General features: G+C 45.5%; 2 protein-coding genes across 9 annotated transcripts in view; both read right to left on the bottom strand.

Moving 5' to 3' along the window:
- Nucleotides 1–4,465: 4,465 nt before the first annotated feature.
- Nucleotides 4,466–11,596, bottom strand: ELAC1 (elaC ribonuclease Z 1). 6 transcript variants are annotated; one of them, XM_062018220.1, is made up of 4 exons: nt 11,571–11,596; nt 9,978–10,148; nt 7,284–7,751; nt 4,466–6,688 (listed from the first exon to the last, which is right to left on the bottom strand). In XM_062018220.1, exons 2-4 carry the CDS (start codon nt 10,132–10,134, stop codon nt 6,225–6,227), a joined length of 1,089 nt encoding a protein of 362 aa, XP_061874204.1. In that variant the 5' UTR covers nt 10,135–10,148; nt 11,571–11,596; the 3' UTR covers nt 4,466–6,224. The 6 variants fall into 6 exon arrangements, with proteins under 6 accessions (XP_061874204.1, XP_061874207.1, XP_061874203.1 ...); XM_062018223.1 differs by lacking the exon at nt 11,571–11,596 and adding an exon at nt 11,370–11,530 and having other exon boundaries at nt 9,978–10,103; XM_062018219.1 differs by lacking the exon at nt 11,571–11,596 and adding an exon at nt 11,016–11,352.
- A 4,592-nt stretch (nt 11,597–16,188) lies between these two features.
- ME2 (malic enzyme 2) overlaps nt 16,189–27,656 on the bottom strand; it is a 35,698-nt gene continuing 24,230 nt past the window's right edge. For all 3 annotated transcript variants that reach the window (XM_062017383.1, XM_062017382.1, XM_062017384.1), the window contains 9 exons: nt 27,487–27,596; nt 27,280–27,377; nt 25,891–26,004; nt 25,681–25,795; nt 23,807–23,949; nt 20,455–20,557; nt 19,773–19,843; nt 18,963–19,061; nt 16,189–18,589 (listed from right to left, as the gene is read on the bottom strand). In XM_062017383.1, the coding sequence (XP_061873367.1) occupies nt 18,440–18,589; nt 18,963–19,061; nt 19,773–19,843; nt 20,455–20,557; nt 23,807–23,949; nt 25,681–25,795; nt 25,891–26,004; nt 27,280–27,377; nt 27,487–27,596 (1,003 nt within the window). In that variant the 3' untranslated portion in view covers nt 16,189–18,439. The remainder of the gene's footprint in view (nt 18,590–18,962; nt 19,062–19,772; nt 19,844–20,454; nt 20,558–23,806; nt 23,950–25,680; nt 25,796–25,890; nt 26,005–27,279; nt 27,378–27,486; nt 27,597–27,656) is intronic.

Genomic DNA, 27,656 nt, shown 5'->3' with positions numbered 1-27,656 from the left:
ACACCAGCACCCAGGCTGGCAAGTTACACACCAGTGCTTCCCCTCCCTCTCCAAGGTATATAATAGTAAGAAAACCCCAAATCATGACATAATTTGCAATCAGCAAGCACCGTCTCTTCCCTCTCCTGCTTGCAGAACCAGCTGCACCCCCTCATCCTGGGAGATGATTCACTCAAATAGGGAGGTGAACGCTGCAAAATGTTGATGCTGAGCACCAAGCAGTGTGATTTTCAGATTTCCCGTTGGTTATATGGTAGAAAATAGTAAAATGTAAATATAACATCATAGAATCACAGAATTGTTTTGGTTGGAAAAGACCTTTAAGCTCATGAAGTCCACCCCCTCCCCTCACCCTGCTCAACCCACCACCAACCCATGACCCTCAGCACATCAGCTCCACGGCTTTGGGATCCCTCCAGGGATGGGACTCCCCCACCTCCCTGAGCAACCTGACACAGGGGCTGACAGTCTTGTCAGAGAAACAGTTCTGCCTCAGCTCCAATTTCAACCTTCCCTTGGGCAACTTCAGGCTGTCTCTCTTGTCCTGTCACTTGTAGCCTCAGAGCAGAGACTGGTTCCCCTGGCCACAGCCTCCTGTCAGAGAGCTGCAGAGAACGCTCCCCTCAGCCTCCTCCAGGCTGAACACCCCCTCAGCCCCTCCCCAGCATCCTTGGGCTCCAGCCCCTTCCCCAGCTCTGTGCCTGTTTCTGACCACACTGCAGCCCCTCAGTGTCCCTCTGGCAGTGAGTGGGTGGCCCAAAATTGAGTATGTTTCCTTCCATTGGCAATAGCCCTAGTTTCCTTTCAAGACAAACCATGAACCAGAGACTCACCTATACCATTGGGAAGCAACGAACTGCCACTATTGATAGTGGGTATTAAACATCTTTTCAACATGCAGCCATCTTTACAGACAGAAATGTTTTAAGAGTGGAGATGAAAGGGTATGGGGAAATTTGCTTCAATCTTTCCCCTTACTTATCAAGCAGGTGTGAACAGCTTGCAGATCCAAGAATGGGATGTCCAAAGATGACATGGCAGCTGGGTTATGGTGTGATTAATTCACCTCTGCAGCATGAATGTTGTATTCAATCTGACAGGACCTGAATTAGGTATCTTACAGGTACCCCACGTGTCATGGTTGCTCTCTGTATTGATAGGTAAATCTGGTTTGGGGCTCATAAAGCAATCACTGTGATGTCCTGCACAACCAGAGAGTGAAACGTGGAATTTGGGAGGTGCATGAGCAGGTGCATGAACATCTTCACCAGGGAAGATGTTGAGCTGCTGCCTCATATTTATCCAAAGCTCAAGCAACAGTTAGTCCTGGGAAGGGCCTTTGTAGGCTGCTAAAGTGATTCTGAAAGGCTACAGAGATACCATGTCCAACAACCTGGTAGTTTTTCCAACCACCTAAACTCTGTAGAACTCAAACAGCTTTCAAATATCAAGTGATTGCACTGGCAGGATCAATTGTCCCCGCTCTCTCTCCCCAAAATGTTATTTTGATCAAACTTCTGCAACTTGTTCTACCTCAGGATCTCAGTCAATATGTTTTTATTATTAATAAAAACTGCATTAAGTTGTTCTGGTGACTATGTGCCAAACAATCGATTTTCAGTGAGACCTGGATCAGTGCTCCCACCTCAACAGCAATGAGATTTCTAGAATGAAACCATTCAGAGTAAATAATTAATATCCTTTTCCTTATAAATGAACATAATTCAGTAAGAGCAAATTATTTTAAAAGTCTTTTTAAAAATAACAAAGCTCCCAAATGGTATTTTCTCTACATAGACAGATGACGAGTCCCTCTGTGGGCATAGGGAGATGTTGATAGTAAAGGCTGAATCACTTCAAGCTCATCGAGGATCCCTTTCCCAGCTGGATTTAAAGCCCATCCTCAACACAGACTGCACCATGCTCAGAATATGTAGGTAACTTATTTCTCAACCCCTTTTTGCAAGCTCATGCAGATCTCACCCTCACTCCCTCTATCAATGCTCTTCGGCTACATGCAAAACTCAAGAACATTTCTGTTGTTAACAAAACTCTTCATGTCTTATTTCCTCCCTCCTCCTCTTTCCTGTAACACAAGAAGCCTTTTTTTTTGCAGTTTAGCAAGTCCCATTGATGGTACCAACTGAAAAAAAAAGGAACCAAACTTAGAGGAACTCCTCCAGGAAAGCAGAAGAATGTTTAAAATAAGTTATCCAAAACTTAAAAAAAATAGAAGATAAATGTTCTTTTACATACCCAGAATTGGTTAAAACACCCTCTCAGTCCCCACAGGACCAGACCAGATGAAAAACTGTCAGGCAGATATATTTTGATGCAAAGGAATTTTGTGCTCCACTAATTAAGAAGAAATGGCTAATGGGAAGATAAACTCATTGCAAAAAGAGACAATTTATGGTCCAAATGTTTCTGTCCTTACTGGCACACATGTTCCCATTAATTTAATTCAAGCCTCACTACCAGTCAGATTTATAAAGTAATTTAGTATCCAGACTTAGAAGAGTGGGCCATGGTAAGGAAAGACACATGGGTCTGCTCACAAATAGACAACTGTAACTTGATTACCAATACTGAAATACATTGAATTGAAAATACAGGAATTTCATGTAATGTGAAATTACTGAATGTGCCCTCGTTCACCAACAGGCCAAAACAAAACTAGTTTATAAAAACGATGGCCATACAGTTAATCTGGCCTCCATAGCATTTGTGTGGTTGGAAAAGACCTTTAAAATCGAGTCCAACCCCTCCTCTCACCCTGCCAAGCCCACCACTAACCCACAGCCCTCAGCCCCACGGCTGCTGAAGTATCTCCAGTGATGGTGACTGCACCACCCCCTTGGGCAGCCTGAGCCAAAGCTTAATAACCCTCTCAGTGAAAAAGTTCTTGCTTTCCAGGTCCAGGCTAAACCTTCCCTGGCACAATTTGAGCCGATTTCCTCTTGTCCTGACATTCATTACTGGAGAGAAGAGACTGACCCCCACCTCAATTAAGCCCCCTGTGAGGGAGTGTCAGAGAGTGCTGCTGTCTCCCCTCAGCCTCCTCTTCTCCAGGCTCAACACCCCCATTCCCTCAGCCCCTGCCCAGCCCCTTGTGCTCCAGCCCCTTCCCCAGCTCTGTGCCCGGCTCTGGCCACGCTGCAGCCCCTCAGTGTCCCTGTGGCAGTGAGTGAGGGGCCCAGCACTGACACAGCCCTTGAGATGCAGCCTCCCCAGGGCCCAGCACAGGGGACAATCCCTGCCCTGCTCCTGCTGCCACCCCACTGCTGATCCCAGCCAGGATGCCCTTGGCTTTCTTGCCCCCCTGGGCATGCTGCTGGCTCACGTTCAGCCTCTGGCACCAACCTCCCCAGGCTCTTTCCCTGCAGCAGCTTTCCAGCCCCTCTGCCCCAGCCTGGAGCGGTGCCTGTTTTTGGTGTGGCACAAGGGCAGGACCCAGCCTTTGGCCTTGTCGAACCTCATCCCATTGCCCCCAGCCCATTGCTCCAGAAAATGCCAGGCAGCTTTCCTTCTCAGCTAAGATGAAACAAGCATTTCCTCCTTTCCTTGTCCATACAGAAAAAAATGGCCATTAAAAAGATGCACTAGCACATCACCTCTGCACAACAAAGTCTCCAGCCTTAATCCCTGAAGACCACTGCTTCCATTTGATACACTCTTCCCCTTGCTCTTTATCCAAAATACTCGTTGTTGTTTTGAATTTAGATCCTAAATCATATTTAGGATGTATTTATGAGATGGGATGATGTATTAACTCATCCCAAGCAGCTCCCCATTTTTGGCCACAATGCACCCAGCATCGTGGAGACATGAGCTGCAGCAGTGGGTGCACACATTTCAGGTTGCACAGGCTTTTGGGTTGCCCCTTGGTTGTCTTTCCATCCTTTGTCATTTGAAGGTGGTATCCAGTGGATTTCCACTTGGTCCCTGAGCTTCTTATCACAGCTGTGAATGGCTTAGAAGTAGGAATTGTTGGCTGTTCCACTGCTGAAGTAGTTGTAGCATGGGAGGTCAGGACAATGAAGAAAGTTATTCCTTTACTGTGGAAAACATAGAATAGCAAGAGTCTGCTCAGCTGTGGACTGCACAAAGTAGTGTGGTATCACAATCTCTGCACCTGACATTCATTTTTGTCTTACAAAACAACTTATGGGCACAAAGAACAGGTCACTGCTTGACCTATGTGCTCCAACTGCTATATGCCATTCTTAACAGAGAAACCATAGAGATCAGTGAATTTCTGCTCCTGAAGTCACATTCTCACTCTTCCCAGTGTTTTGGGGTTTCATTTTTTTTTTTAAGAAGCATTTGTAGCATGAAATATTAATGTTGGTGTAATTCAACTTGGAGTTACCCCAACCACAGGTAAGAGACTGTTTGAAAGGTGGGGATAAGATACTGGATTCAATTCAATCAATTTAGGCAAACACTAGGAAATCACACTCATTTTATTTTTCTTTGAAGATTGTTGCTTAATTACAGCCAAATACACTCTTAGTGAAGAAAACCACCTGCAGGATTTAACTTCTTCGTCTCACCAGCTCAGTCTGGGTGAGGATTCGCACTGCACACAACCCACCTTTGAGAGGGGCACCATTTACAAGGGAGAGAACTTTCAAGAGCTCTGGTTTTTGGAGCTTTGTTACTCTATGTTGAAAGCACAGAGGGGAATTGTGCATTAAAGCCCATTCATTTTCCACCTGGATTGCCATCAATTGTACAAAAGTACCAGCACAAACTCCAGCAGCTGTACTGAAACCAGCCAGAGCTTCCAGTGTTTGTTATAAGGTGATGAAGTGTTTCAGCTTTTATAGGGTAGATATGCTTTTATCAGGATAATTTGTCTCTGAAAATGCAACTGTAAGGACACTTTAGGAAAACCTTCTCATCTGCCTACGAACTTTCAGAGCACACTCCTAAAACGTCACAGATGCAGGAAGGGGTATACAAACTTAGAGCTCCAAATTAACTGCGTTGTTACAACTGATTCACTTTTGACAGGAAGCCTGATTTCACATGCAAAGGGAGAATTAGCTCCCGAACTTGAGAATGGGTAGAAAGAACAGGCCACTGCATGACCTGTAGGCTCCCCAGCCAGAGAGTCATTGTCAGAGTCATTATTTCTGGCAACGTAATATTCTGGCAGTGTAATATTCCTCTGGCATAGACATCAGTAAGAGTCACAAAGTACTCTACACAAGTGTGAAATGGATGTCATTTGAAACAGGGAAGAGTTCTTAAACTATACTGCAGAGATGATCCAGTGCTCTGTTGTAGCAACTGGTGGACCAAGGAAAACCCCAGGGCCGTGAAGGCTGGTGCCAGCCTACACGTGGCATTTCTGAGGAGGCTCCATGTCTGAAACCAAACTTATTCCAAGGTCCAGATCTTTCAGTATCAGTTTTTTATTCTTTTACAAAAGCAAGACTTACTGTACCCGTTACTATCTCCAGTTTGTGAACGTTCTGTGTGTGCCACAGAACAGAATGACTTGGGATCCTGTGGAGAAAATATGAGGGAGCATGGACATGCATCCCAGGGTATAATGTTAGGCCCGATGGGGCAAGGCAATCTGAGTTCTAGTTATATGAATTTAATGCACAATCAAGACCAGAGTCAGAGCCACGGTTAAAGCAGTTGCTGTCACGTAGTCAGCACAGACAGCAGGCCGCTTTCTGCTCCCTCAAGGTCGGGCTGTTTTCAGCTAACGAGCTAACAGCTCAAGGTCGAAAACAACTTTGGAGTAAAACAAGATGGGAAAATGTGAGGGAGCTTGCTTATGGCAGAAACCGCAAGTAGGATGAACATGAGAATGTAATCTATTAGCTGCTGTTGCTGAGCTAGCTTTGAAGCTGCTGGGTATATAAGTTAGAGAAGATTTCTGCTATCACTCACACTGAGTAGGACTGATTTCTTCCCACCCAGCTGAGAATCGGACCCTGGGTTGATCGCCACATGAAGTAGGCTTGGAGCTGGTTTTTCAGGCTTCGAGCCTGGGTTTTTCAGACTTAGAGTCTGGTTCATTTTTCAGGCTTTGAGCCTGGTTTCAGGCTTTGAGCCTGGTTTTCAGACTTCGAGTCTGGGTTTTTCAGGCCAAGAGCCAAAAACTTTGCGGCAGGATCCCACAAACCCTAGTGTTATTTTCAGGGGCTACCCAGCACCATCCTGCTTGGTGTCTTCACAAAGAGCTTGCTAACCCTACTTTTTCACCTCTTCATTGGAACTTCTATTGTCATAAGATCCTCAGCCAGTGCTACTTCTTGACCATCTAACACAGACTCTGCCTGTCTCTTCAGTTTGGTAAGATCTATATCCTCCTCACACCTTTGCACAGACAGTTTATACCTCTGACTGAAGTGAGTCAAAACCAGTTTCCTAACTTTACAGAGTTTTGCAAAACTTGATGCCATTTTCGGAGTGCTGTGACCGTGCTCCCTGGCCTTTTCCTCTTGAGTATCGTCCAATGTGGCTTCATGTATCAGCACATCTGCTTCACAGCAAAGCTTCACAGCTGCATCTCCAACCACCCCCGAACAATCCCCCAAAATGCAAATTTTCCTTCCAGGAACAGGGTCTTCTAAGACATCAGAAGGAAAAACCGTTACTCCGTTTTCTAGAACAATTGCAGTTCCATTCTTCAGCTTCCCATATAAAGGGCCTGGTTGAACTCCTGGTAAAATAAAGGCAAAAGAGCCCAGAAGTATTATGATGAGTGTCAGGTTTACAAAAACAGAAGCAATCACTTAAGAAGAGACACATACTACTTATAGAGCTGTCTCACTGAAAAAACACCACCTCAATACAAACAGCAATTCACATACTGGGTAGAACTAAGGAGCCTGTGAACAGCAGCAGGAAGAGTGAAGAAAAGCCACGTTGTTCACATTACAAGTCAATAAAGGGATGCAAGCACATTGGCTTCCCATTTCCCCAAAAGCCACGTCGTGCTTTTGAAACTTCAGTGTCTGAACTTGTCGTATTTGTCCCAGTATGGTCTGCAACGTTAATTAACATCAGCCTAGTACATACCAATTCAGACTGCTGCGTTGGTGTAAAGTACTGAAGTGTCTTGAATGGAAAATGGAATGAAAATGGATTATGGAGAGATGCAGCAGCTCTACTTTGTGAGAAGTCCTAGAACTGCAGTCATCAAAAGACTTCAGCTGAAACAGTGTTTGCTGGAAAGCAAACGTTGCTACTCAGCTTGAACACATCAATTTGTTTTCTTTAGAAAGGCAAAAAAAACAAGGAATCAAAGTAGTTACCGAGGCTTTGGAGTTTCTGTACGTTGAGTTTCCCTGTCCGGAGCTTCTCTTGCAACACGAAGCCAAAGGAAGGAATGCGGTGAAACAGACGAAAGGCTTTCAGAACCAGCTGCTCATCCTCAAACAGCGAGTAAGAGCCTTCTACTGGATCCAGGTGGATTATTCGGCCTTGTGCTTCCTTGGGAGATCCCTCCCCTCTGTCCAAGCAAGAAAAGTCTTTGAATTCTTCTGCAGGGCACTGGTCCTGCGTAGGTACCAGTTCGTGGACAGTGTAAGAAAAGGGAAGTTTTGAGTGGGACAGCTCCATACTCCTCCATATGAAGCTTCGCAGCCCCAGTGGTCCGTAAATCTCAATGGGTGGTTTGTTTGGGTCAAGGTTGCTCTGGAGGCCAAGCGTGCACAGCAGGCCAGGAAGCCCAAAAAAGTGATCACCATGAAGATGAGTTATGAAAATCTTGGTAATTCTGCCTAGGGATTGGAACAACAGGGAAAGAAAAACAAACCAGACAAAGACAGGGAGATAAAGGAGCGCTGTAACAACTCAGAAATCGGCACTTTTTGGCAAGAAACAGGAAGTAAGGAAGGAAATTAAAATAAAACCAGTGTTTAAGAAATAAAACCCAAACCACAAAACACTTTTTTTTTTCCATAGTTAGTGGTATTGTTGCTCGATTTGTCAAGAAAAGAAAACTGAGACAGAAGTTTTAGTTCCTTCTAAGCGAAATGCATCAAGAAGAGTGTGGGCAGCAGGTCGAGGGAGGTTCTGCTGCCCCTCTGCTCTGCCCTGCTGAGGCCTCATCTGGAGTCCTGTGTCCAGCTCTGGGCTCCTCATCTCCAGAGGGACAGGGAACTGCTGGAGAGAGGCCAGTGCAGGGCCACCAAGATGCTGAGGGGACTGGAGCATCTTTCATACGAAGAAAGGCTGCAGAAACTGGGGCTGTTTAGTCTGGAGGAGACTGAGGGGGGAGCTCATTAATATTGACAAATATCTTACTGGTGGGTGTCAGGAGGTTGGGGCAGCACTTTTTGTTGTTTTATCTAGCAACAGGACAAGGGGTGATGGAATGAAGCTGAAACACAAAAAGTTCCATTTAAACATAAGAAAAACTGTTTCAGTGTTTCAGTGATGGAGCCCTGGCCCAGGCTGCCCAGGGAGGGTGTGGAGGCTCCTCGGGAGGTCTTCAAAACCTGCCTGGACACGTTCCTGTGTGACCTGATCTAGGTGGACCTGTTTTGGCAAGGGAGTTGGACTAGGTCCCTTCCAACCCCTACCATTCTGTGATTCTCTGAAACGTGCTACAAGCACAGAACAGAATAAACTTGCAACATCTGCTACATCACAACACAGAGCGGTGCCAGAAGGTGGCTGTGCACTTGCACGTTACCCAGGCACGTAGGCTAATGAGAAACATGAGGTGGAATTTCTCTGGCTCCTAGTTCTGAATTTTGCACGTGCTAATTAAAAAAGAAGAAGCACCCAGGTTTGATTTCAAAGTCCTTTAAAAAGTAAGAACCCCATGGTTCTCAACTGGTTCATTTTGAAGAGGTGAAAAAATGCACCTGGATTTGAGCTTTGTTTTGTGTCTGAGTTTCTCTCACTTGAGCTCCCAGGCACTGCCCTTGCTAAGTTAAAACAGCCCAGAATTATTACAGATATGTGTACTTTAATCAAGGTGCTTTAGCCTCCTCTGCTAGCTCTGTTCCTGCCTCCTTGCTGTAAGGCAAGGAAAGGACAAAATCTCCCTCTTCACAGTTGGACTCAGTGATCTTTCCTACCTAAGCAACTCTGTGAAATCACCTGAAAGGCAGCTGTAGCCAGGTGGGGTTGGTCTGTTCTCCCCAGTAACAAGCAATAGAACAAGAGAAAACAGCCTCAAGTGTCACCAGGGGAGGTTCAGGCTGGATGTGAGGAGGAATTTCTTTGCTGCCAGGGCTGTCAGGCATTGGAAGGGGCTGCCCAGGGAGGTGCTGGAGTCACCATCCCTGGAGGGGTTTCAGAGCTGCGTGGATGTTGCCCCGGGGGAAACGGGCTGGTGGGTGATCGGGCTGGGGCAGAGGCTGCACTCCATGAGCTGAAAGGTCTCTGCCAGCTGAAACCATTCTGTGATTCTATGGATTTAGCAAAAATCAGTACATTTAGTTATAATGAGTCTCTTCACTTGGTCAATCTCCTGAATACCTTGAAGTTTTGTGGGAGCAGGAGGTTAGTTTTCTAATTAATACTTCCATCTTTATAACGGGAGGGTCTGAACTCTGCCCTTGCCCTCTGCACGCTGCAGAAGCACAGCGCCTGAAAAGTGAGTCTGCTTTATTTGCCAAAGTGTAAAAGTTACCGCAAACCCAAGCAACTTCCCTTGAAAACAAAAGCACAGTATTTATTGACAAGAAGACTCACTGCAGGTATTACCCAGAGCTGCCTTCAGAGAACTGCCAGCTGTGCCAGTCTAAAGCTGGTCTGTGGTCTGCAATTGAAACTGCAAAATTCATTCAGGAGAGTTTGGTTCTCGAGCCAAATTCTTCTGCAAAAGGGCAATCAAGGATTATTGCACAGCAGGTTCAGCAACTGCCACCTTTGGATGCCCACACATGTTTACCATGTATTCAAATACCACCAGCACGAGGACAAAGTGTTTTGTTTAGATCTCACGAAACTTTTCCCTTTCCCTCATCCCTCCACTTCCCGACAGCACAAACCTGCTCTGAGATGACTCTTCATGAGTTGGGTTTGAGTTCCCTCCCCGCAGTCAAAGAGCCAGCACTCTCCTTCCCTGCGAACCACTAAGGCTGACGCTCCTCTGGTTGGAGAGGGATAGGCTGAGCCTGTGCCGAGGAAAGTTATATCCATTGACATTTTGAACAGGCCACCTGAAAGAGAGGTACCAGGCTGCTGAACGCCAGCACTGATGTTGGGAAAGAAGCACATGTTCTTTGCTTTCCTCTTTTTTCCACCCCACATACTTTAATATGAGGATCAAATTCCCCTTCCCTTTGAGGATCAAAATAAAACCTCCCTGGAGTAGGACAGGATCAGAAAACACGGTATTTACGTGCAGAAGATATCCTTTTATGTCAGTGGAAGGTTTGCAAACATGCAGCCCAAACATAAGAACTTAGCACATTACCTCACAGAATCTCAAGAGCTGGAAAGGCCTGTAAAGCTCATCCAGTCCATCCAACCCCCCTGTCACAGCAGGACTACCTAGAGTAGGTCACACAGGAACTCATCCAGCTGGGTGTGAATGCCTCCAGAGAAGGAGACTCCACAGCCCATCTGGGCAGCCCCTTCCAGTGTTCCCCCACCTGTACAGTGAGGAAGTTTTTCCTTATAGTCCTATCCAGTTGGAAAAGCTCTAATCTTTAAATCCACTGCTATTTCTTCCTTCTTTGCTTTATTTAATTTTCCTGCATGTGTTTTCCTTGAAAAGCCCTTTCACAGCGAGGCACACTGAACAGCCACTGCTGACATTTAAACACTACCACTGGACATCTGGCACCGGCAATGCAGAGGAGAGAGAATCACTCCCCTCAAAACAACATCAGAGGCTGCCAAGAGACAGGAACAACCTGATTTACTTGGCCTTTAATTCTGCCTTCGGCATCCTTGAAAAGGATCCACGTTTTACTTATCATCAGTGCTAAGGGTAGAAGTAACCACCACCAAGCCTTTACATAGCCTGGAGGCTGTGTGACACATGGCAGCAGCAGGATCTACACAACCAGCCGTTTCTGTACCTGCTCTACCGTCCAGATGAAGAGCTGGGCTGGTCTGTAGGCTCAGGACAAGCTCTCAAAAGCTCTGTCAGGAGCAGAATTCCCATGTGCACAACTCTGATGCCATCTGATCTTAATGGGGTGTGCCTTCACCACATCTGAGCCCTCTCTTAGTTCCCACCTGGTTTTCAGATGTATTTCCACCTCGTTTCAAACTCCAGGTGCTTCAACTGTTTCAGACACCTTTCAAACAAAACAAACACCACTCTTCAGGTTTAGAGGAGAGTGGTCCAGGTCCCCGCTGTGCTACAGGCACGGCAGGCTGCCACACGCAACGGCCCTGACCTCGGGAGTCAGGATAAATGCCCATCGTACCCCCAAAAGGCCGCAGCAAACACACCGCTTCCGTTTCCTCCGTGTAAAAGCTGACGAGCGGCTTTTCAGCTGCACTGTCCTCGGGCCCTGCGCTGGGAGCAGCGCCGAGCCCCTCCGAGCTCTACCCCTCCCGGAACACCGCAGCCTGCCCGACCCCCGCAGCCCCGCCGGGCCGGGCCCAGCCGCCTCGCCCCGCCTCACCCGCCTCGCCGCGGCCTTCCGCCGCCGTCCCACGGCGCCTGCGGGGGGCGGACACACAGCTGCGGGGACGCGGCTCCGGGGAGGGCGGGTTCAGGCTGAGGTGGCTCCCGCTGCCGCCAGGCCTAGCTCCCGCTGCGGCCCGCGCTGCACCGCCCGGCCGGCCTCGCCGCCTTCGCGCCCGCCCAGCCGGGCCTGCGGGGTGGGAAGGGAAGGGCACGGCGGGGCCTTTGGACGGGCCTCGCCGGTTGTTGTTAAGGCCCTGAAAGTGTGGATGTAGATCCTCCATCCCTTTACAAAGGAGCACGTTAATGGTGTTGTCACGCAGCCACGCGTTTGCGAGCCTCCGTTTTGACAATGAAACGCTGCTTTACAAACACCTGTTTTACAGATATCTAAATGGTGGGTGTCAGGAGGTTGGGGCAGCACTTTTTTCGGTCTAGCTTCAGGACGAGGGGTGATGGGATCAAGCTGGAACACAAAAAGCTCCATTTAAACATAAACTCACTGTGAGGTGAGGGAGCCCTGGCCCAGGAGGGTGTGGAGGCTCCTTCCTTGGAAGGCTTCAAAACAGACCTGCACACGCTCCTGTGTGACCTGATCTAGGTGAACCTGCTTCTGCAGGATGGTTGGACTGGATGATCTCTAAAGGTCCCTTCCAACCTTTACCATTCCATGATTTTACCTACGATGAAAGAAAATCACGGTAGATAGATCAAAGTAGTCCATACTGGGTCACTCAGGTTGTTCTGACCAAGATAATAATCCCTCCTGGAACTTAAGGACTCAGAATGGACACGTTAATTAAGTTTCTGAAGAAGGGGCCAACTCAGCAGAGAGAAGCAAGGGCTGGGTATCCATAACTACCTTCATTATAATACTAAAAATCACACCCACAGGTCAAAAAGCCCCTTGCCCAGGTGAATAAATGATTACATAAGCTGTATTATAACTGTATGCTAATCGCCAACCAGTCACTGTAACAGGGACTGTATGAGCTCTGTAACTTCTGTATTTAGACACAGAGGCTTCTGACAAGGGTGCTTGATTCGTGGAATTCCCACTCAGCACCCAGGCTTGAAGTAAAGAAGCAACATCCCTGTGTGCAGAGTGGCATGAACTTGCTTTTAGGACAACACCTACCGCCTGAGTCCTTGGTTTATTTGCTGATCATTTGCAAGGGACAAAAGGGAAAAGAAAACCCAACAAAAACACGGGGGATTTAGGCAATTGCATGCCAGTGCTGAATAGGTCAAGCGTTGCTGTTTCAGAACAAACAAACTCGAATGTAATTTAGGCAAAGGGAATGCATTTTACTAAGAAAATAGAAGACCAGAACACACATTTCAATAGTTACAACATTATAAAGGAGGAAAAAAAGACTCCAACCAGTTCACATTTAAACACAATTTTAGTTTCAGCTGAGCAATGACCCTCCCAGGCAAAGCCAACCCTGGACAGATGAGGCTGGAACTGTTCTCAAAAGCACTCCAGTAGACTTCTGTTTATTTGTGCAAGGTAGATATGTGTGAAATAGAAATAAACACAAATTATTTTGACATTTCTGGACAAACTGGCCATCTGACTCTGTGTATTCCTGGAAGGATTTCTATTTCCATTAGAAAGGAACTGCTTAAAGGATGGGTAAGTCACAAATTCTGGGAGAGTCAAGTCCAATCCAGCCCCTACTTTGTGTGCAGGGAATACAAACACACACCACAGGTTTCCTGCACTCTGAATCAAACATCTGATGTGAGAGCTCTTGATATGAGCTGTAGCCACGGCCCAATGTGCCACCAGGTATCGGATCCCCCAGGCACCATTGGGCTGTTAGTGCAGGTTCCTCCGGGGAAGGCACAAGTAAGATGCATCCTCATTGAGTGCTAGGATTCAGGAAGAGATGGCAGGAAGCAGAGGTCTAAAGCATGCTGGATTTTCTTCATAGTTCACCCAGAACATCTGCAGGCCTCTTGATACCATGGTAATGTGTATTTTGGGAGTGGGTAGGTAGGTCAAGGTAGATCTGTACAGAATTAGATGTTCCTTCACCAGCAGCAACTGCATTATGTTGCTCAAATTCAGCTGTCAAGTGGGTGCAATCAGAGCCTTGCTCTAGATTTTCTCCTTGCTCCAGTGTTCACTGTAACACTAGTCCATGCCCATTACGTACAGCTGTTATGAAACAGGATAGCAGAACGTGTCATCTTAAAAAGAGTCCAATAACAACAGTGGTTTTCTTAAACTCAGGAACAGCACTTTGAGCTGAGGCAGAACCAGGAGTCCAAACTGTCCTGCTCTCACCCAGTCCCATCTGAGAGTCTCCTACATACCTTTATCCGAATCACAGAGGTGCTCAGATCTGCACTTCTGTTGCCAGGAAGATCCAGAGTGCAAATGAAAGAAGACACCTCAGGTTTACTCAGGCCCAGAGTCAGCTGAACTAAAATTCACAGTTGTAGCTGTACAATAGTGATCCTCACTCTGCTACAGGAGTTGTCATCAGATAGGGCCGCTAACAAAACACTACAAAGTGTCTCATTGTCTTTGCATTTCCTACCATAGGAGTGTGACAAGGAGTGTGACTTTATCCCCTCCCACAAAACAGCGTGCTGGGAACAACAGTACAGAGGAGACACGCACCTACCACAGGACACCAATCCACAGCTACAGCATTGCTTCGTTTTAAGCTTGGAAAACAAACACAACATGGTGAAACTGTCACTGTTCACAAACACAGCCAGGCACTCAGGACACAGGGGGGTTTAGAATCTATCAGACACAACGTTTTCATAGTCTCCCTCTACACGTCAGTTCTTGGCACCTGGGCATCCGCTTCAGAAGGTACAAACCTTTGTAACGTCTTGCAACAAGAACACACCTGTTTTACACAAAAGGCTGCTCTCCCTTAGCTACTTCTCTCCTGGGCTTTATATATGTGGCTGCCAAGAGGCTCTGTCCTGCTCCTGTTGATTCTGAGGAAGCCAGTCTTGGACCAGCCCTGGAACATATTGAGCCACTGAGCTTCACACCTGGCTTTGCAGGTTTCTCATGTATAGACCTCGGATCCCCATCCTCATTTGCTAATTCACACAAGCATGATTTGGACTCTGAGTTGGGTGATGAGAGAACTGCAAGCAAAGCCTTCACAGTTTTCAAAGCACTTGGGCTGCTTATCTGTTGTGGTGACATCTGTGAGCAGGAGGCCTTCAGAACCAGCCTGAGAAGTGGCTGAGGGAGGGAGCCTTGAGGGAGCCTTATGGCACCATGATAGCTCTGTTTTGGCTTATAAACCACGGGACCGAGCAGACAAACAGCTTCAAAACAGTTCCAGCAAGGCCACAGTGCCCAGAGTGAGATCATTGCTTTGACTCTCTGTCAGCTCCATAGGGAGTGTTGTTTCATTTCTCAGGGTGCAGGCTGGGTGTCCCCCATGCACCCAGCGCTGCAACAAAGCAATGCTGCTGCTTCATGCCATGCTGCTCTTAAAGAGTTTAATCCCCATTTTGGTGACAACATCAGTGGGAGTTTCTGATGCTCTCAGAATTGTTCTGTACATCCAGAATAGTATCCTCACAGTAGAGAAATGAAAGACTTCTGTACAACTCGGAGGGGAAATGTCACCAGGGCTGTGTGAAAAGCTAGAACACTAATGACCCTTTAGGTGAAATATTTCTTTAGAGAACAGTATATGCTTAATTAACTCTTTGTAGCATTGTACAATGCATCCTGGTGACAACTTTTTCCCTTTGCATATTGTATAAGAGAATTTTCTGTATAAAGTCTGGTAAATGCTTTTGAGTAAGTCAGCAAACAAAAAGAAATAAGGTTGAGTAGAATATGAAAAAAGGATACTGTTGTTCCTTACTAAGCAGCAGTATTAGTGATTGCAATTAATTCCAAGGTTAACTAGATCTGAAGCATACACAAACCCAAAAGGGAATCTATATTGGTTCTAAAAAAGATCTGAAAAAGATGGAGAGTGAAATGCACTTAAAACTGTGAGCTGACTTGTTACCGATCGCTAAAAGAAAACAGTGGCTGTATATGAAAGGTAAAACCCTGCCGTGTCTATACTGCAGGTGATCCACAGAACCTGATTAAACTATGACCACGGGTGCGTATGCACAGATGAACTGGTGCCACTCAGCAGCTGCCATAACTGGGGCAGGTTAGAGAGACAGAGTCAGGCCTTCTCTGCTCTACAGCTCTGATACATCTGCAGCCCCATCAGGGCAGGGCTGCGTTCTAACTACAGCCTCACCTGGCATTTCCAGAAAAATATTATACATGAATGTTGGTATTTGGGAAAACCCCACTGCTGGCCAGTTCCAAACAGTCCCTCTCAGCATCTGCCTAAAGACAGCAGGGAGCCCACACCAGGAAGAGAAAGGACTGCACGTCATGAAATGAGCATCTTCCCTTAGCTTGAGGGCAGCCACTGCAAATTCCCTTCGTGGGAGCTCCCTCTGGGAACCAAAATCCCTCTTGCCCAAAGCCAGGCCCTGGCTGCATGCAGGTAATACTCTTTTCCCAAGCAGCAGCTTTTCCCGAGTACCCTCAGCACCCACTGACTACAGGCCATGGCTGCACTTCTTGCCTGAAAAAAAGTCATCAGACTGAAGAGATGTATGCAGATCTTTATTTTCTAAGCCAGAGTTATATTTATGGACTGATTGCCCTGCCTCCGTCATCGCTCTGAGCCAGGACACAAGATCCATGCTCGGGATGTTTTTGTTATTCGCCTGCCTAATTAATTAGTGCGTTGGCAGAAGCGAAGTGTTTGTCCCCAATCCACTCCACTGACAAACTACAACAAGCCTTCAGCTAGAGCTTGCAGAAGGTAAAAATAATTTGTACACTAAATAAATAATTTTCTTTCCTGGTAAGGTCACAAATTTAAATACAATAAAAAACAGCCATAGCAAAAATAGATGAAAAAAGCACTATTTGTAAAAACATCTCATGTGTGTGTTGGTCTTTTGTCTGCCATACTTACATACACAAGTTGCAAACCACGTATGTTGCTCAACTTGGCCACGTTGCACTTCGTGCCCCACCAGACAACACTTTACCACAGTTTGTATATGTAGCATTTTCCCCACATCACTATTTTCTGTGTTTACATAATCAGTCTTCTTCCCTCGCTTAGGTAAAGCCTTCTCAAAGTTTACTGTTCTTTTTATCTAACATGTGAACATCATTTTAAAATCAGAGTCTAGGCAGCATGGGGTGCAGAGACTATTTCCCCTGTTCTATTTAGGGCCTATTCTGTGGAGACTGCGTTTTTTCTGATATAAATGAGGATATGAGAGAGGTGCTTGTCATAGAAGCTCTGCTTCATCTCTTTGGGTTCCTGCTTCAAGTTTGCCAGTACAGCCCTTTAACATCTACCTGTTCATTTCTGTCTTTTTTGGCCTGGATGCAGCAAACCATGGAACAGTGTTTTATCATTCTGTTCCTTGTCATACCGTTGTTCTTGTTACAGAGACCATCTGTAACTATCAGTCTGTGCCCTCGCCTGGTAACATGAGCTAACGGAGGGCACTCAAACCTGATTCCTAACTGAATGCAAAGGATTGCACACGGTGGTGTCTGTAGCAGATGTGCAGCACTAATCGTCACAGGGAAAAATCAACTGACCGATTTTGTTTGCACACACACAAAAAAAGCCTGGCAAATCAAACCTGTGAACAGAGCAATGAAGGCGAAGTCATGGACTTAATGCTTCTAAATATTAGATCTTTCAAGCCCTCTGTTCAAACTGAGCTGGATATACTGGACTACAACCACAGAAACAAAGTTCTGTAAATGTGTGCCAATAGCTGCCTGTAACACTCCGTTTCAGCTTCATCAGCTGCCTGCAGGAGGGTTTGTTCAAAGTGGCAAGTGAGTCCACTTAGGAGTCTGAGAGTCAGCGATGTCAAGAAAACATCACACACAAGTCTCCCTGCGAGAACAAGGGTATGCATGGGGTAAAAATGATCTCTGAAGCAACAGAACGCTGAAAAAAATGAACAAATGAAACAAAATCCTTTAGTATGTCATCTTGGAGTCCACTGCAAAAAGCTCCCTGTAAAATCTCTGACAGACTTCTGTAAATCATTTCAGATCCTGCCTTTACAGGACAGAATTTAACCTGCGACAGCATAGTTTTGTTTTTAAAAGCTATTAAAAGTAATTCATATTATTTTCAGGCTTCCCAAGGGTAATTTGAACCAGATGACACTTTTCCTGATAAAAACGATGAAAATGCAAACGTTACTGCGGATTCCACATGTGCACACCACACTGCTCCTCAGAGCACGCTCACAGGATCAGAGCAGCCAGTGCCACAAGGAAGACTGGGCATCTTTCAGGCAAAACAGAAAGCCCATTAGACTGTTAAATTTGTCTTAAGCTCTCATTGGGTTTTTTTTGACAAACGTTATCTGGTGATGTCACAGATAATGCAGCGTGACGACACGAGGACAACTAGAAGACTGATTATTAAAAGCAGAAATAAATCATAGTGGCTATCAGCAGTGATGAGAGAGCTATCATCAGCTAAAACATCGTAGCTAAAACATCATTAATGGAATTCTTTAGCGCGGTGACGGCTCTGAGCTAGAGATGCACTGTCATTATTTAAATTAGTTTTGGAGAGCTCTCTCATCCCTGTGACAGATGCCATCATCCATACAGTTTTATCAGGTACTTGGGAGAGTGGGGAGAAATCTACGTCAAGTGAAAAACAGGGCAGAAGGGGGGGGAAAAGAAAGAAAACAAAATGAGCAAAAAATAAATTACAGAACTCAAAAGATCGTTAATTGGTCGGAAAAATGTATCCCTGCAGAGTAGAAGATACTGCCTGAGGAGTGTGATCTTCTGATGCATCAGTGAACCTTAGATTCAGGCCAGTCATACACATCTGGCATGAAGGATTCGTACTCGTAGGTCCAAACCTTTGATCGAATGTAACGGTTCTTGTCTGCAGGTTCAGGGTAATGGAAAGCCATGTTGTTTGCGTACAAGAATTCCATCACCTGCAAAGTTAAATCACCACGCAGAGTTTGTGCCTCTTACTACATTCACATAACACCCACGCTCCCACTGCAATATGCTTAGGATTCACAAGCCAGATAAACACCAACGTCTTCTCATGATTCCTGAGTGCCTCACCAGGGATCTGACAACTTCAGCTTGAGAAATCAAAGGAGCATCACTTTGGCTCATCACTGCCAAACTGAAGCCTCCAACAAATGCAGACTTTTTCCAAGTGTCTCTTAGTAGAGCCACAAAGAACTGGGTATTTTGTGCCCAAGCAACTAGTGTTCAAGGGTCACACTGTGCAATTCAGCAGGTCAATGTGCTAGTAAAACACTTTCAGTACTGTTCACTTTTATGTTTCACACTCACCTTGACAGCAATATAAATGGAAACTTCCCTGATATTAGACAGCGGAGGATAAAGTCTTCCTTGTGCAAGCTCTTCATCAGTCAACTGTTCTGCCAATGCCTGAGTTAGAAAAACAAACCAGTTTTATTTAGTGCATCCCAAATGGGATCAAGCAACAAGACAAAACACCCCAGAGAAACAAGTTGCAGTGTTCTTACTACCAGAGTGCACCCAAAGCACTTGAATAAAGCAGTGAAAAATCTCAGCATTCTGAAAGATCCAGCCTGCAGTCTGTAGCAGCAAATTCTGCTTCTAGGCATTCACCAATGTAAGGTCTTATTTTTCTCTTGGAGGCTGAGCTACCCAGAACCGTGGAGTAGTTCAGAACCATGGAGGAGTAGTAGTATCAGAGTTGAATGTGCCTGCAGGACTGCCCATGTGTTTGGTCAGTTGATTCCCTGCCTACCCTGATGCTCTGTAGTGAAAAGGAAGGAGAGGATGACTCTCAGGGTGGCCACGGCATCCCTGAGCACCATGCCAGCTGTGGCATCTAGAGGAGGAGGCAGGTCTGCTGCCAGCCCTGCCAGGCCAGTTACACAGGGACAGATTTCCTGCGTGGCTGTTTGGATTCTGGATGAAAAACATTAAAATGGCAATGGAAGCTGAGACTTTTCAGTTTTGTTTGATCAAAATCCCTTTGTTATTTGCTTTATTTTTACTGGAGAGGGACAAACCCAAGAGAAATCAAACAGGAAAACACAGAGTTTCAGCAAGATCTGAGAAACTGCCCATTGTGTCATCGGTCACAGGCTACTCTGCTGCCACACTTACCTTAGCAGCCTCTAGGAAAACCTTATCACTAATGTGCCGAACGCTGCTGAGGATCACAGCCAGAGCCACGCCTACAACAAAATTATTGCCAATTAGGGCCATAATTTTAAAAGTAGCAGCCTGCTGCCGAGAAGCTGTGAGACATCTAGAATGTAAGTTTTAAAAATCCTCCCGTAGCTTCCTACACACATTCACTACACTATTACCACGTGTGCTAGTCGTTTTGGTGGCTTTTGACAAGGGATTGGAGTTTAACAGCTCAGGGAGGAAAGGGAGAGAAAGGGGAAGGTAGAGAAATAGCCTTAGGGCTTTTTTGTACCCTCATTTGTGCAGACTTAACTTCAAGAGGAGCATATAAACACCTTCCCCACCAAAACAAGCAGAACCATCCATAATGCAGCAGCTTTCAAAGCCTTTAATAACATCCTTTTGTTTTCTTAGAAACACCCAGTTGGGTGAGCTCATTGTGTGCATGTTGCGTGTGGAGCTGCACATGCCCAACATCCACCCTTAACTGATTTTATTTCATTCATTCATTCCTCTGATTGAGCTCTCAGCTTTAAGTGCGGGTAACACCTCTTTGTCCTGCTTCTCTAACTGTCCGTAATGTAGCAAGGGCACTCAGGAAGAAATGCTAATAGTCTAGTTTTAAAAGATTAAATAAGAGAATTTCATTTATTACCTGGAAAAATATAAGCATTGTTTCCTTGGCCTGGTTTGAAGGTTCTTCCATCTTTCAGAGTCACCAGCTCAAAGGGACTGCCGCTGGCAAACAAGCAACGACCCTGTAAAACAGAGGAATTATCAGCCAGGCAGCTTCTGAAGAACCAACAGTATGGTGCAAGATAATCACCATGAAATACAGGGACTCTAGAGTCCTACAGCTCACAGACAGCTCTAGGACTGAGTCAGGGAGGTACTCGAGCACACAGACAAACGCAAAAAGGCAGACAGCCCTACTGAATGCAGCTGGATTCAAGCACATGCTTAAATCCCTTGCAGACTCAATTTCTACGATCCCAGAATGACAACAACCAAACCTGCCCATTCCAGCAGGGCCTGGAAGAGACACAAGAATCAGTAAATATCTGCATGTTTCCACAGCAAACGTCTGGAAAGCAGAAGGGGCAAGCATACCCCTTGAACCAGGCAGCTTTCTAAGGAATGGAAGCAGATGAAACGAAATGAAAATCTGTTTTATCTGTTTGAAATGAAATCTGTTTTGTCACTCATTGTTCTTTAAGACAGCAATCACTTAGAGCAAATACTCACACACACACATAATGTGCTAACCATTATTATAACCATGTATCAGGAACCACAGCCACCAGCCAGGACCCACCACAGTAGGAACTGTACAAAGACAGCTGAATAATGGCCACTTCCAAAAGGAGAGTAAATTAGAAGCACAGTAACAAAAGGTCCCTTGTTCCTGATGGGTGGGAGGGTGAAGGGAAAGGATGGCTGTATCACACTGAGATTGGTGGTGAGAGCTCTGAGAGGAAAGAATCATGCAGATTGCTTTTCCTTCCTTTAAAATGGATTTAGATCATGACAAAAGATTAAAACAAGTCAAGTGAGAAACACATCCACCAGATAAATGACCCTTTCCTCAAGCAGTAAAACCCCTGTAAGCAAAAAATCTGGACTTTCTTTTGAGCAACAGGTTAAATAGCATTACTTTAATATATTTTAGGCTTTCCAGAATCTACATTTCAGCACAAATTACCAAAGAAGCTAAAGACTCGGGAACTACGTTTGAATGTCGGAGCAACTCGGGACAATAGCATTTTTTTTTTGTAGGGAGCAAAACATAGGGATGCATTTGAGGCCAGAACCAAAAAGACAATGAAAATTAAAGCACAACAAAAGCCCACACAATAGGCAGTGGTAGAGGACGCTAAACTGTCCTCAGGCTTTTACAGGTGCCATCTAGTGGAAAAAGAATAAGGAACAAAAAGTTAGTGACGATATCTTCCTCTCCTTACTGACTTGAACCAGGCAGGATCAAGCTATTCCCAAGGCCTGGAGCCACAGAGAGCTGTCAGCTCTAATCCCTAATTGCCTGACAAATTTTGTCAGTTAAACAAGGTAAAGTCAGAGAGGCTTTTCTAAGTAATTACTGTATCTTCAAGCTAAAAATACTCCTTGTTTTTAAAGGCAAACTATGGATAAATTGAGCACATTTCAGAGAACTAAAGAACATAATGGAAACAAGCACTAGATAGGGAGAAAAGTCTAAGGAGACAGAAACGTTACAAAATGTATTAATACAGACTGGAACACAATTACACACATTTCTTTACTGAACAGTAATATTTAATTGTCCACATAACCCATGTCTATGAAAAGTCATCAACAAAAGGTCATATGGAACCAATATAGGAAAAAACCCCAAAAGATTCTCTCTCCATTTGGCACAAACTTTTAAAATAGCACTATGATCACGTAGTTACCTCAGTGAGGACAAGTCACCACACCTGAATCTAAACAGCACTGCCTTGCTTCTGCATCTGATAGCAACAACTCCCTTGAATAGCGCTGCTCATCTCCTTCAGCCATCAGAGATGCCAGAAGCTTTTGCAGTTACTTATGCCAGCTAAAGGTTTGGCTGTGTAACTACATTTCATTAACTTTCTACCCAAGATGATGGAATTTGGTTTTACATACTGAAATACCACACAACTCCCTTTTCTGGCTAATGGAAGATATCAGAGAGAGATATTAAACCATCTTCATTTAAAAGTGTTCTCATTTACTATTAAATACAAAGGCCTAAGTATTGTCCAGAGGCTGTTTTTCCTGCCTAGAGCTTGCTCTGGACCTGCAAATCTCTGTAGTAAGAGTTCCTTCTGAGCTAATGGGCCCAGTAACACTATAGAGAATCTGGGTGGCAACTGGAGATGATGGAGTTCTACCCTCTACCCTCTCTACACCACTGAGGTTGTAATGCTGGAAACTGAGCCACACTAACAGTGGAAGGAAGGAATTCATAGTTCTGCGTCAAGAAACAAGGAAAGATCTCCACCCACTCATTCTGATATCTGAGTCACTTGGTTTGTGACTGTATTAACAAAAAGAATAAGAATAAAACAGCATTATTTTCATGAGCCCCACCCCTGAAGTCTGCAGGCAGGCCCCGTGGACAGGGTAGAGATCACCCTGAGCTGGAGGCTGCCCTGTAAAGGCAAGGCATCACCAGCCAGTTCAGTGTTAAAGCTAGCACTCTGTCTGCCTAGTGCTCCCTTGCCCCCACATCCTTCCCCTCAGGCTCTCTTCAACAATGGTTAGTTTTATATAAAAGTTGTGCAGAAGGATGAACGACTCTCTTCACCAAAGGCAAAACCAAAGTCTGGATGTGGTGGTGACAGCATTGTTATAAAAACCATCCCTAAACCCCAGCCTCCTCCAGGCACCCCACAGGGTAATGGCTTTGAGGTAATGGTGGAGAAGGGGGTGTGTTTATTCTGGGTTCACTCATTTCAAAGTTTGATGGTGCCAGGGTATGAGACATAGGTGAGAGGGGAGAACAAGGACAGGAGGCCACCACTGACTCCTGCACTGGAGGCACAAGCCTTCATGACTTAACGATACAAGGCCTGGCCTACAGACACCAGGAAGTGCCTGAGTGCAAAGCAGAATTTCCAGATTGATGCAAGGACATCACCTGCTTCAAGGGCTGTTCCGTTTTAAAGGTTGCACCTAGTCTCCTAACATATGATGCTTCTTTAAAACTAAGAAGAGTTAAAATGCCAGGTGGGAAACAGTGAGCTGAGTATGAAACAGTACCTAGTGCTCGTTCCTTTAAAAGGTAATAACAAGATTTAAACTATTTTAAGCTTTGCCAAATGCTGTTATTTAAAAAAAAAAATAAATAAATCAAGGCTTCTTTTCAAATCACCTCTATTTCCTTTTGCCAGAAGACAAGGGAGATCTGTGTTATCAAGTAAGCCCAAGTAAAACTAAAATAGCTTGAGTTCTTACAGTCTCACACTCCATAAACAGTTCTATCACCATTCCTAAACATTGCATACCTCTGTTAATGTATATGCCTCCTCTGCTGTGCATTCAGCTTGTGTTGTAGGGTTACTTAGTGCAAATATTATGGGTCGCTCGTTGATAGAGGCCATTGCTTTGATCACATCCTGAGAGAAGAGCCGCCCAGCTCCTGCAACGCCTGGAATAAAAGGAAATACATGGAAACAGAATCAATACTTGACCACCTCAGGGCAGAGGACAACATCCATAGATTAAGTTCATGTTGCCCCTGGAGTCTCCCACAAGCAAAGCATCACAAGCTTTTCTAGCAGCTGGAGATGAAAAACAGGCACCACTCTGACAGTGGCTGCTTAAAATTCACATTTTATGTTCACAGGAACATAGAGTCACAGAGTGGCAGGGGTTGGAAGGGACCTTTAGAAAGCATCTAGCCCAACCTCCTGCCAAAGCAGGTCCCATCTAGATCAGGTCACACACGAACATGTCGAGGTGGGTTTGGAAAAGGAGCCTCCACACCCTCCCTGGGCAGCCTGGGCCAGGGCTCCCTCATCCCCACACCAAAGAAGTTTCTCTTTACAATTAAGTGGAACGTTTTGTGTTCCAGATTATGTCCTGTCACTAGGCACTACAGAAAAAAAGTGCCACCTCATCCTCTTCACAAATACCTTTTAAATACTTGTAAGTGTTGATGAAGTCCCCGCTCAGTCTCCTCTTCTCCAGACTAAACAGCCCCAGGTCCTGCAAAGGTCCTGCCTTTCCTCAGAAGGAAGATGCTCCAGTCCCCTGATCATATTGGTGGCCCTGCTCTGGCCTCTCTCCAGCACTTTCCCGTCCTTCTTGAGCTGGGGACCCCAGAATTGGACACAGGACTCCAGATGAGGCCTCAGCAGGGCAGAGCAGATGGGGAGGAGAACCTCCCTCAACCTGCTGCCCACACTCTTCTTGATGCCCCCCAGGATGCTACTGGCCTTCTTGGTCATGAAGGCATATTGCTGGCTCATCTGGCACATCTAATTAATGTGTTCCAAAAGCCTATTTTACATGGTTTTTTTACCGATCTGTGTAAAGAACATTTATCGCTGCCCTGAATAAGGAAGTGGGAACTGGAGGTTCTTCACAGATGATTCATCCCTGCTGGGTGTTATCTGTGCAATGCACATTCCCTCCATGCTGCTGCTTCTGACCGCACCCAAAAACTCAGGTACAAACACATAAAAACACTGCACATTTCCTACAAACTTCAGGGCAGCTGCTCAGCCAAAACCCTCTTATTTTCCAAATAAATCATGTGCAAAGGAAGTTGTACCAGGGTCACCTGTAATCCCATCTGCCCTCTGCAGGCAGCCACGGTTATAAACCAATACCTACATCTGTCAGTGACCTGACAGGTATTGGTGATCTGCAGTGTGAAATAGCTCCTTCAAGCCATGCTGCTGGCAGATTCTGGCCAGAGAATCTGACTGGGGGAAGGAAGATCAGGTAACTCCTAGAAAGCAGAAAAAGCAGTGTTTGTGCTGCTCTCTCCTTTTCTCTTGCTGCAGGCCCTGGGAAAAAGGTGGTATTTTTGTCTTCCCAGCTCTTAGTGCCCTGCATTACAGTCCATTGGGGTCACAGAGTCCCTGGGGGTGTGCTTAGGCTTTTCTAAGAAAGGTCCAACACCAGTTGGAGAAGAACTAGAGGAAGCAGTCAATGAGGACTAAAGATGCAGACGGCATACTGTACTTGCAATGAAGGATGCACTAAGAGCTAACCTGCAGCTCAGTGCATTTTCAAGCAGAAAATGGACCTTACATTTTCATCTTTACACCAGGAGAAAAGCAGGTCATTGCCACGAGCCTCCTTGGAGCCACATGAGCAAATTAAATGCAGCAAATAAGCAAATAATGGATACACAAATAACCTCACTTACCTATGATAGCTGTAGGACGAAGCACATTCACTGCTTCTACAAATGTCTTTGGTATCTGCTCTGGAGCTTTATGTGTAAATGGTTCCTGATTGGAATCCACCTTTTGCTCTCGGCCCTGTAGATAAAAGGTTGATTTTTTTTTTGTGAGAAGGACATGGAAAGCCCTGACCATCTGTATTGTGGTATTTGAAGGCATGGTGCAACCCCTACCTGAACCAGTAAGCCGTATTTGTCAAACATCCATATTCTCCTGTAGGCTTCCTCAGTAGAAACACCACTTTCCATCATAGCCATAACAATGAGGTTTGCAATTCCCAGGGCAGCCTTGTGGGTGAAAGGACCATGATTTTTAACAAAGCACAAAACAGGTCTGTCATCACAAACACCACCCTATTCAAGATCCCCACAAAAAAAAAAGATTTTGTAAGTCACCTCTGATACACAAGTAATGTTTGTCTAGATGGGGCAGACTCCTGGGATCAACACCATCACGAGGATGGAGCAAGGCTATTCTCCATGATGTCCAAGGGGCAATGGGTACAAGCTGGAACAGAAGAAGTTCCAGAGAAACACAAGGAAAAGCTTCTTCCCTGTTCAGGTGAGGGAGCATTGGAAGGGTCTGCCCAGATGGGTTGTGGAGTCTCCTTCTCTGGAGACATTCCAACCCAGCTAGACAAGTTACTGTGTGCCCTGCTCTAGGTGGCCCTGCTCTGGCAGGGGGGTTGGACAGGACGAGCTTTCGAGGTCCCTTCCAACACTTAACATTCTGTGATCCCAGCAAAAGAGAGAGGCAGTTCTTTTAGGTACCCTGACCCCTTGCCTGTACCAGTTCAGCAGCCACAGTAAAGCAGCTCAACTAGACAGGTTAGCACTGCAGCCCTCGTGGAAAGAAACCCCAGCATAGTGGTTTGTGCCCAAACGCTTTCTGAATCTCCTGCTGCCTGTGATAAAGGCCTCAGAGACAAGAGGGCAGAAAGCAGATGCTGGCAACTCCACACGCCTTCTCTTGGCTCACTGCACATGCTGCTAACTCTGGCAGGAGAAATAAGGCAGAGGGAAGCGCAGGGCAGGGCTCAGGCCACAACACAACACAACACTGGCCAATTACTGCAATCAAGACCTTCCCCAGCAGGAGAAATTTTCAGCTAATGAAGTTATTGTGTCAGCACCATGGAAGCAATTTTGCAGACAGATCAAGAAGTACAGTGCTGGTACCTACGCTGCTGCCCTAGTAACTACACCAGTGTCTGCTGCAAACAGCCAGTGATTGAACTTCCTAAGAAAACCACTGTGTACTTCTCTCTAATGCTATACAAATTCACAAGATGTTCTTACCCTCTTTCTTACTAAATCAGAATTTCATGGTAAATTCCCCTTCAACTACATACATGTCCCACTTGCTTGAGTCCTTGCAAATGTTAAACAGCTTTCAAATAGTCATCTTTAAGCAGGTAGTCCCTTCTGTTAATGTATTTCAACTGGCCTTATGTAAAAAGTTCTACAGTGAAAATCAGAGAAAGTGAATCTCCAGAAGTCTTAAAGAAGCAGAAAACTGACAGTTATGTCTCTTGTTGCTCTAGAGCACTTAAGAAAACTCACCTCTCCTGCCCCAAGGAACAGCACTTTCTGCTCTGCAAGTGGCTTGCCAGTGGCTTTCTGTGCTGCCAGCAGTCCTGCCAAGGCCACTGAAGCTGTCCCTGTAAAAGCAGTAGAAGTTTGAGGTGAGCTGAACAGATCTACATGACAGATTACAGTTTTAGGCAAAGTTTCTGTATCTCCATTAAGGAACACAAACAAAGGGTATACCTTGAATATCATCATTGAAGGTGCAGTATTTCTCTCTGTATTTCCTTAAAAAACGAAAAGCATTGTGGTTTCCAAAGTCTTCAAATTGGATAAGTGTGTTCTGGCCATACCTATGGAACATGGCATATACTCCCATCACTAGACACATAAAGAAATTACCATCTTTTTAA

Source organism: Colius striatus, chromosome Z, assembly GCF_028858725.1.
Source record: "Colius striatus isolate bColStr4 chromosome Z, bColStr4.1.hap1, whole genome shotgun sequence".
NCBI lineage: Eukaryota > Metazoa > Chordata > Aves > Coliiformes > Coliidae > Colius > Colius striatus.
Note: the sequence above shows the minus strand (reverse complement) of the source record. Positions and strands in the feature narration are given on the sequence as shown.